A 9,888-nucleotide genomic window follows, 5' to 3' on the forward strand; every position below is an offset into this window, starting at 1 on the left:
CACCTTTGATCACTAATAGTCTCCTGACCTGTATACCTACTTAGTGCATTGTTCTTGTTTTTTTTTCTTCTGCCTCCAGTTGTGTGTAGAGGTAAAGGCCTACCTGCTGGCAGACATGGCCCACATCAGTGGGTTAGTGGCTGCAAAGGCTGTGCCCTCTCCCTTCGAGCACGCTGACATGGTCACCACCACCACACACAAATCTCTCAGGGGAGCCAGGTATGTTTCCAGATGAGAATAGTATCTGTAATTGGAAAAGAAACTGGCTCCATTTTCCATTTTATGAATGTTCACGGCGAGGATCTCTTCATAAACAAAGTTTGTTGAATGTGTCTGAACCTAAAAGAGCAGGGGTGTCAAACTAGTGTTGGATTGGTTTGGGCTTTTCCTTTACATTTTTTTGCAGTTAAGGCCTACAACTGTTTAAGGGGACATCCTAAAAAAAAATGGGTTGGAAACTGCAAGGGACCTTGCAAAATGTTATAAGATTATTTAGGTGCCGGTCCTGTTTGTTAATTTTTTTATATATATTTTTTCCTTTAGACATTTCTGAACAGGGTTAGCCATTAAACTTTAATTCCAAAGAAAATATTCTCCAAATACATACTTTAATGAAACAATGTCAATCATTTGATTAAAACCTAAACTCAGATTTTATATGAATTTAAATGTGAAAAATTGACACTACAGCAATAAATTGAAGGCATAATTCACTCAAAACAATGCATTCCTATTATATAACCTACAATGGTTAAATAATGTAAAAAGGTTTCTTCAATCTGAAATTGAATAAACTTAGTTGGATTCTGGTTTCCGGGTAACCAAACCAACATGTTATAGGATGCCAGTGAGTTTTCCCATTTCCCCAAAGTAACGGTCTTGAAGCAGGGAGACCTGAAAACATGCAAACAGCTTCGGATTTTTTTTTTTAACTGTGCAGTATGTGCTTTGAGGAAATTAAGTGGCTTTCAAAAGTATTCACCCCCATGTATTTTCCACTTTTCATTGTTAAAACATGAAATCAAAAAGCATAGAAATTAGTTTTTGGCACTAATCAACACTTAAGTCCAAATTTCAAAATGAAAAATCTACTAATTGTTCTAAATTAAATGTATATACAAAACAAAAACGATTGCATACTCACCCCCCTTTGCAAACATTTGGTAGAGGAACCTTGGGCAGCAATTACAGCAATGAATCTATTTGTTTGAGTTTGAGTACCCGAGTGACCCTAGGAGCTATGTTGTCTGGGGCTATATGCCCCTGGTAGGGTCTCCCAAGGCAAACAGGTCCTAGGCGACGGGTCAGACTAAGAGCGGTTCAAAAACCCCTTAATGATGAAAGTTTTTGTGTCCTGTGACGTCGCCCGGCATGGCGCAGCCGGGGCCCCACCCTGGAGCCAGGCCCGGGGTTGGGGCTCGTTCGCGAGCGCCTGGTGGCCGGGCCTTTCCCCATGGGGCCCGGCCGGGCCCAGCCCGAACGAGCGACATGGGGCCGCCCTCCCGTGGGCTCACCACCCACAGGAGGGACCATAAGGGGCCGGTGCAGAGAGGATCGGGCGGCAGTCGAAGGCGGGGGCCTAGACAACCCGATCCCTGGACACGGAAACTAGCTCTAGGGACGTGGAACGTCACCTCGCTGGCGGGGAAGGAGCCTGAGATCGTGCGTGAGGTTGAGAGGTTCCGACTAGAGGTAGTCGGGATCACCTCTACGCACGGCTTGGGCTCCGGAACCACACTCCTTGAGAGAGGATGGACTCTTCACCACTCTGGAGTTTGCAATGATGAGAGGCGGCGGGCTGGTGTGGGTTTGCTTATAGCTCCCCAGCTCTGCCGCCATGTGTTGGAGTTTACCCCGGTGAACGACAGGGTCGTTTCCCTGCGCCTACGGGTTGGGGATAGGTCTCTCACTGTTGTTTGTGCCTACGGGCCGAACGGCAGTGCAGAGTACCCGACCTTCTTGGAGTCTCTGGGAGGGGTGCTGGAAAGCGCTCCGACTGGGGACTCTATCGTTCTACTGGGGGACTTCAACGCCCACGTGGGCAACGACAGTGACACCTGGAGGGGCGTGATTGGGAGGAACGGCCCCCCTGATCTGAACCCGAGCGGTGTTCAGTTCTTGGACTTCTGTGCTAGTCACAGTTTGTCCATAACGAACACCATGTTCAAGCATAAGGGTGTCCATCAGTGCACGTGGCACCAGGACACCCTAGGCCGCAGGTCGATGATCGACTTTGTTGTCGTTTCATCTGACCTGCGGCCGTATGTCTTGGACACTCGGGTGAAGAGAGGGGCGGAGCTGTCAACTGATCACCACCTGGTTGTGAGTTGGATCCGATGGCGGGGGAGGAAGCTGGACAGACTCGGCAGGCCCAAGTGTACTGTAAGGGTCTGCTGGGAACGTCTGGCAGAGTCTCCTGTCAAAGAGATCTTTAACTCCCACCTCCGGCAGAGCTTCGACTGGATCCCGAGGGAGGCTGGAGATATTGAGTCCGAGTGGACCATGTTCTCCACCGCCATTGTCGAAGCGGCCGCTCGGAGCTGTGGCCGTAAGGTCTCCGGTGCCTGTCGAGGCGGCAATCCCCGAACCCGGTGGTGGACACCGGAAGTAAGGGATGCCGTCAAGCTGAAGAAGAGTCCTATCAGGCCTGGTTGGCTTGTGGGACTCCTGAGGCAGCTGACGGGTACCGACAGGCCAAGCGGACTGCAGCCCGGGTGGTTGTGGAGGCAAAAACTCGGGCCTGGGAGGAGTTCAGTGAGGCCATGGAGAAGGACTATCGGCTGGCCTCGAAGAGATTCTGGCAAACCATCCGGCGCCTCAGGAGAGGGAAACAGTGCCCTACCAACGCTGTTTACAGTAGAGGTGGGCAGCTGTTGACCTCAACTGGGGATGTTGTCGGGCGGTGGATGGAGTACTTCGAGGATCTCCTCAATCCCGCCGTCACGTCTTCCATTGAGGAAGCAGAGGATGAGGGCTCAGAGGTGGACTCGTCCATCACCCGGGCTGAAGTCACAGAGGTGGTTAAGAAACTCCTCGGTGGCAAGGCACCGGGGGTGGATGAGATCCGCCCTGAGTACCTCAAGTCTCTGGATGTTGTGGGGCTGTCTTGGCTGACACGCCTGTGCAACATTGCGTGGCAGTCGGGGACAGTGCCTCTGGGATGGCAGACCGGGGTGGTGGTCCCTCTTTTTAAGAAGGGGGACCGGAGGGTGTGTTTCAACTATAGGGGGATCACACTTCTCAGCCTCCCCGGGAAAGTCTATGCCAGGGTTCTGGAGAGGAGAATACGGCCGATAGTAGAACCTCGGATTCAGGAGGAACAGTGTGGTTTTCGTCCAGGCCGTGGAACACTGGACCAGCTCTATACCCTCTACAGGGTGATGGAGGGTTCATGGGAGTTTGCACAACCAATCCACATGTGTTTTGTGGATTTGGAGAAGGCATTCGACTGTGTCCCTCGCGGCATCCTGTGGAGGGTGCTTCGGGAATATGGGGTCCTGGGTCCCTTGCTAAGGGCTGTCAGGTCCCTGTACGACCGAAGCAGGATCTTGGTCCGCATTGCCAGCAGTAAGTCAGACTTGTTCCCTGTGCATGTTGGACTCCGGCAGGGCTGCCCTTTGTCACCGGTTCTGTTCGTAATTTTTATGGACAGAATTTCTAGGCGCAGCCAGGGGCCGGAGGGTGTCAGGTTTGGGGACCACACGATTTCGTCTCTGCTCTTTGCGGATGATGTTGTCGTGTTGGCCCCTTCAAGCCAGGACCTTCAGCATGCACTTGGACGGTTTGCAGCCGAGTGTGAAGCGGTGGGGATGAAAATCAGTACCTCCAAATCCAAGGCCATGGTCCTCAGTCGGAAAAGGGTGGCTTGCCCACTTCAGGTTGGTGGAGAGTGCCTGCCTCAAGTGGAGGAGTTTAAGTATCTAGGGGTCCTGTTCACGAATGAGGGAAGGAAGGAACGGGAGATTGACAGACGGATCGGTGCAGCTTCTGCAGTAATGCGGTCGATGTATCGGTCTGTCGTGGTGAAGAAAGAGCTGAGCCGCAAGGCGAAGCTCTCGATTTACCGGTCAATCTACGTTCCTACTCTCACCTATGGTCTTGAGCTTTGGGTCATGACCGAAAGGACAAGATCCCGGATACAGGCGGCCGAAATGAGCTTTCTCCGCAGGGTGGCTGGGCGATCCCTTAGAGAGAGGGTGAGAAGCTCGGTCACCCGGGAGGATCTCAGAGTAGAGCAGCTGCTCCTCCACATCGGGAGGGGTCAGCTGAGGTGGCTTGGGCATCTGTTTCGGATGCCTCCGGAACGCCTTCCTGGGAAGACCCGGGGAAGACCTAGGACACGCTGGAGGGACTATGTCTCCCGGCTGGCCTGGGAACGCCTCGGTGTCCCCCCGGAAGAGCTGGAGGAAGTGTCTGGGGAGAGGGAAGTCTGGGCATCCCTGCTTAGACTGCTGCCCCCGCTACCCGGCCTTGGATAAGCGGAAGAAGATGGTATGGTATGGTGGTAATCTATTTGTATGAGTCCAAGTGTTTACCAGCTTTGCACATATGGACACATTCTTCTTTGCTAAATTGCCCAAGCTCCTACAAGTTGGATAGGGACGTTTGGTGTTCAGAAATGTTAAACTCTTTCCACATATTCTCAATTGTATTGTGGTCCGAAGTTGGACTGGGCCAACTCCATTGACTTTTGGTTTTTCAGGCTGTATGTTTGGAGTCATTGTCTTGGTGGATGAATCTACTCCCAAGTCCCAGGTGTCCTGAAGACTTGAGCAGGTTTTATTTTCTGAACTTTGCTGCATCCATTGTGCTTTATCTTTTTAAGCTTTCCAGGCCCTGATGCAATGAAGCATCCCCATAGAAGGATTCTGCCACCACTACACTTCACAGTAGGGACTGTATTGTCAGGATGTGCAGGCCTGCGCCAAATATAGGGCCTCATTCACCAACCATTATTCATTCCTAAAACTCCTTCTTAAAACCCACTTATGCAGTTTCCACAAAGATTCTGACGTTGACCAATGTTTTCTTATTTGGGATTTGTTCTTAGGTAAGAACAGAACCTAGACATACTCAAGAGTACACATAGGCACATTTAAGTGCTGACATGTTTGTGCCAAATAGTGAAGTATTGTGTTTTCTTCAGTTCTACAGTTTTCTACTACTTCGTTGTAAAATTGCATTAGATAATGTTTTTGTGCATTAACATCATGCCAAGTTTGAATATTTAGCTAGACACCATTAAGCATTGTGTTAAACTGACTAACTTATGAGGTTTTGTTCCACTACAGATACTGTAGCATCTATGAACTGTATGGCTTTTGCCACTGTCCGTAATAGCTAAAAACTCACTAATACTCATTTCTTACTACTTGGGCCTAAGCATTGAGCCCATACTAGCGAGATGAAATTCACACTGCCAAACAATTTCATTTAATGGCACAACAATGTTTGTTTTTGCCTGACCGCATAAGCGGAGCCAGCCAAGAAGAGAAAATGTCTCTGACTGATTACCCCCTGTTAAATAGCGTAGTGGTTAGAGATGCCAACCAAAAGGACCAGCGTTTGAGCCTCATCACAGTCAAGACAAATAAAGCATTAGGATTTGTTGAGGATAGACCAAAACTTTGCAGGCTACAACCTTCAGTAGCTATGTTATATTAAGATAAAACTGTTTGCGGTTATATTGTGACTATTTCTGGTGCATTTTAGAAGTACACATCCGTGCATGCTTTTTGGGTAATATAGGTTAGATCACAACCCCTTGGGCAGTAAAAGAGTAGGGGCTTCCCCGATTCTCTCGTCTTTTCACTTGACGAAAAGTTAGTTATCGGAACAGTCTCATTCACGAATGAAAGAACTATTGTTGTTGTGCCATGAAATGAAATAGCTTTGGCAGCGTAAAATTAATTTTCAGTCTCGCTAGAAATTGCTCTATTCTAATAGACTATTCTAATTAGTAAGTTAGTGGATACTAGTAAAAATCTGTTGAAACGGCCAGTGACAAAAGCCATACAGTTCATAGATCCTATTTGAGGTAAACTTAATAAGAAATGTTAGTCAGTTTAACGCAATGCTAAATGGTTTCTGCGCCACATTGCTCTGTGGCGTACTGGTTAAAGACAGCCTCAACCGTGTTCGAATCCAGTGAGGGCAACAACATTCATTACTTCTAATGAATGTTGTTCCTTTTCTGGTTATTTCATACGTGAATGACATTGATGCAATAACTATCAATATCGGTGAGGATAACTAACCTTTTCATCAAGTTAAGGAAGAAGAGCCAATAGTGGAAAACCCCTAATCTTTTACTGCACAAGGGGTTTTTGGTCTTTATTACCCCAAAAAGCAGACACTGATGCATACTTCGAAATTCCACCAGAAATAGGAGAACATCTGGGAACCTTTGGCATACGTTTTTCAGAGTACTATGGTTTGGGTCATACTGTTCTTCTCGCATACTAATCTGGCATACTATATAGTATGCAAATATGCCTGTGTGGGATTTCTGTGTGCGCACATGGTCCTGTAGAATCATGCCCTTTTATGGGGATTGACGGGGTGTTTACCGATGCTAATTAGGAACAACTGGCACGCAATTTCAATTCACAAGGAGAATGGGATTCATAATTGTAAGAACAAAGGTGTGAAAAATGTTGTGGTTTAAGAACACGTCGTGAATCTGACGTAGACTGTCAGTGTTTGCTGGAGTCTGTTGGACAACCAAAGTTCGATCCCAAATCATCCTCCACTATTATTCACTCAGTCCTTTTATAACTGTCACCCAATTGTATGCATCTGTCATACCATGAATGTCAAAATGTCTTTTAAGAGAATAATTGTATGACGTGACACTTTTTATATACATAGACGTGCACAACATGGAAAAAATAAACATATTATGGCAAGGCAGAGTGAACCCACCTTAGAATCTAAAGATAGATGCACTAACCATTATGGGAATAGTGGTATTTGGAGGGGCTAATAGTGGTACTACAGTGGTCGTTCCAATATGTAAGCAGAGAGATTTATTTTGTCAACTACAGTTCATAGTAAATAACAAAATCTCTCCCTCCCCCTCTCTCTTCAGGGCTGGCCTGATCTTCTACCGTAAGGGTGTGCGCTCTGTGGACAAGAAGGGGAAGGAGATCCATTATGACCTGGAGGACCGTGTCAATTTCTCTGTGTTTCCCTCTCTGCAAGGGGGGCCCCACAACCACGCCATCGCTGGGGTAGCTGTCGCACTCAAGCAGGTCAGTTAGTCTGTCGCTCCTTACACTTATGACTATTACTCTTTTCACACTGCAATTGTACCCCTGATATGTACCTAGCTACACCCTCACCTGACCCCACACCCAGCCCCTCTCCTGATGCTTCTCCCCGAATGACTCTCTTCACAAAATGTTTCTCTCTTTTTTGGAGTCCAGGCCCAGACGCCAATGTTCAGAGAGTACATTAGCCAGGTGATGCGCAATGCCAAGGCCATGGCGGATGCCCTGTTAAGCAAAGGATACACACTAGTGTCTGGTACACAACTTCTTACCATCACTTTGTTAACTTAACTTAATTCTACCAAACAAATAATTCAGTCATGAAATCATCAAGCAAAGCAAAGAAAACTGTGAGGAACCTACCTCAATCTAGCTGATGAAATGGTCCCTCCTTGTTTTCTTTCTGCATGTTTCTTTTGCTTAAACATTTTGCAGGTAATTGTTTTCTCTTAGGAGACCTATGATAAAGTGGCAAGCACAAATATAATTTACTATATGGTTAATATATTCTGTTATCAGGAGGGACTGAGAATCACCTGGTGCTGGTGGATTTGAGGCCAAAGGGCATTGATGGGGCCAGAGCAGAAAGAGTCCTGGAGCTGGTGTCCATCACAGCTAACAAGAACACCTGTCCTGGGGACAAGAGTGCACTGGCACCTGGAGGCCTCAGGCTAGGTGGGTCCCACAGAAGCACAAAAACATGTAACTTGTAAGTCATCACCCATAACATTTTACTGTTCAGAATGAACCAGGTTGGTGTACTGGAAATCCAATTGTTTGAATGAAAGAGGTCCGGCGAATCGATCCCTGGAGGACACCACATATACTGTCATTGACTGATATTCTTGTTCCTGACTCAAACTGCCAGGTGCCCCAGCATTGACCTCGAGACAGTTCAAGGAGGCAGACTTTGTCCAAGTGGTGGAGTTCATGGATGAAGGGTTCAAGATTGCACTCGACGCCAAGAAAAAGACTGGTGAGCACTTTTAGCCTCTTCTATTGCTATAGCACCTCAGTATCCTCTTGTCTCGCCTACTGTATCCCAAATGGGTCCCTATTACCTGTATAGGGCACTACTGCCAGAAGTAGTGCCAATAGTGCACTATAAAAAAGAATAGGATCCCTTTTATGAAACAGCGCATTTGTTTATACATCCTGATGGTGGCCATGACATTGCAAGGGATTTACATCCTCAATCCCTTGTAGTGATCTAGAAAAGTGTAAATATAGGGACTTGTTTGGCATTAAAACCAAGGAATTGAATTGAAAGCTGAATCTGTTTCCTCTGCTGTTTTCTCATGTCCAGGGAAACTCGCAGACTTCAAGAACTTTCTACTGGAGGATCCAGAGACTGTGGCCCGCATGGCAGACCTGAGGAAAAGAGTTGAGGCTTTTGCAAGACCCTTCCCAATGCCTGGCTTCAATGATCACTAGACCGTTCACAACCAGAGAAGTGGGTACCCCCAAAATGGCAACATCTTCTCCATGAAGGACACTACTTTGGACCCTGGTCAAAACTAGTCCACTTCATAGGGAATACGGTGCTGTTTCCGAACATGGACAACTGGATATGAGTGGTGATTGGTTGACAAGGGGAGGTCAATGCTGCCTGGTGGTGAGCGATTGGAAGGACAATCGGGTAGAACCTTAGACTTTCCCTGTTAGCAAATCAGACGGCTCAGACTCAACATCATTTGTGGACTTCTGGTCTAACATTAGGGTGGCTGTTGAATTTGGTGTCATCCTTTGGATCTACAATAACCGTTTTTCACAATTATTTCCTTTTTAACAAAAAAGATCAGTGTTTTCCCGAAAGTGTGCGATTGTCTTCACTTTGTCAACATTGTTGTGTATAAAGAAAAAAACATGACGTTGCTCCAGCAAGAAAATCCAAATTCGTCTGTGGTATTTGCAATCACCACATCAACTTTGATCAAATAATTAGAAGCAGTCTTAAATTAGGTTGTAACACATTGTCTTAACAATATGGTAGCTAGATTATGTTTCTAATGGAGATTTAATCATAATTTTTGTACTACCCTGTACTGTTAAATGTGTGCATAACCATCGCCATTCAAAGTCATGTTACGCAGACCTGGGTTGAAATCCTTTGAGCAGTAGTCTGATTGTGGTGCTAGCCTGGTTAGCAGTTTTGACTTCCATCGGTCCATGAAGCCAGACAGGCACTGTCTGTGCAGGTTTTGTGTATTGAACCCAACTAGGATCTACGGATCTAGGGGCACGTTAGCTCTATAAAGGGCCTTTCCCCTATTCTGACATGGGCCTCACTATGATCACTCAGACCCTGATCTTAGAGAGTTAACTTTCTGACCAATCCTGTAGGTTTTAAATTAAACCCTGGTTACAGTAAACCCGATTCAGCTTTTTAACCTGCTGGTTATTACAATCGGTTGTGCGTAATTATGAAATGGATGTTAGGATTCATCCCATAGTCCATATGTAATTTTGGTTATTTTTAAAAGAGAAATGAGAAAAGAAAATGACAATGCAATTAAGATCATAAATTTTTTCTACTGCTGGCAAGTGTTTACAAAGATTTTTTTTTTTGTATGTATTGTTACTTAACAAAATAAAATAATCCTTAATTTCCAACATT

General features: G+C 46.4%; 1 protein-coding gene across 1 annotated transcript in view; it reads left to right on the forward strand.

Annotated features, from left to right (window-relative positions):
* Positions 1-9,888, forward strand: part of shmt2 (serine hydroxymethyltransferase 2 (mitochondrial)) — a 31,083-nt gene extending 21,195 nt beyond the window's left edge. Inside the window, exons 7-12 of the mRNA XM_029114125.2 lie at positions 80-219; positions 7,091-7,253; positions 7,428-7,527; positions 7,791-7,946; positions 8,140-8,247; positions 8,578-9,888. Coding sequence (XP_028969958.1) covers positions 80-219; positions 7,091-7,253; positions 7,428-7,527; positions 7,791-7,946; positions 8,140-8,247; positions 8,578-8,705 — 795 coding nt within the window. The 3' untranslated portion in view covers positions 8,706-9,888. The remainder of the gene's footprint in view (positions 1-79; positions 220-7,090; positions 7,254-7,427; positions 7,528-7,790; positions 7,947-8,139; positions 8,248-8,577) is intronic.

The sequence above is a fragment of the Esox lucius genome, chromosome 17 (assembly GCF_011004845.1).
Source record: "Esox lucius isolate fEsoLuc1 chromosome 17, fEsoLuc1.pri, whole genome shotgun sequence".
Taxonomy (NCBI): domain Eukaryota; kingdom Metazoa; phylum Chordata; class Actinopteri; order Esociformes; family Esocidae; genus Esox; species Esox lucius.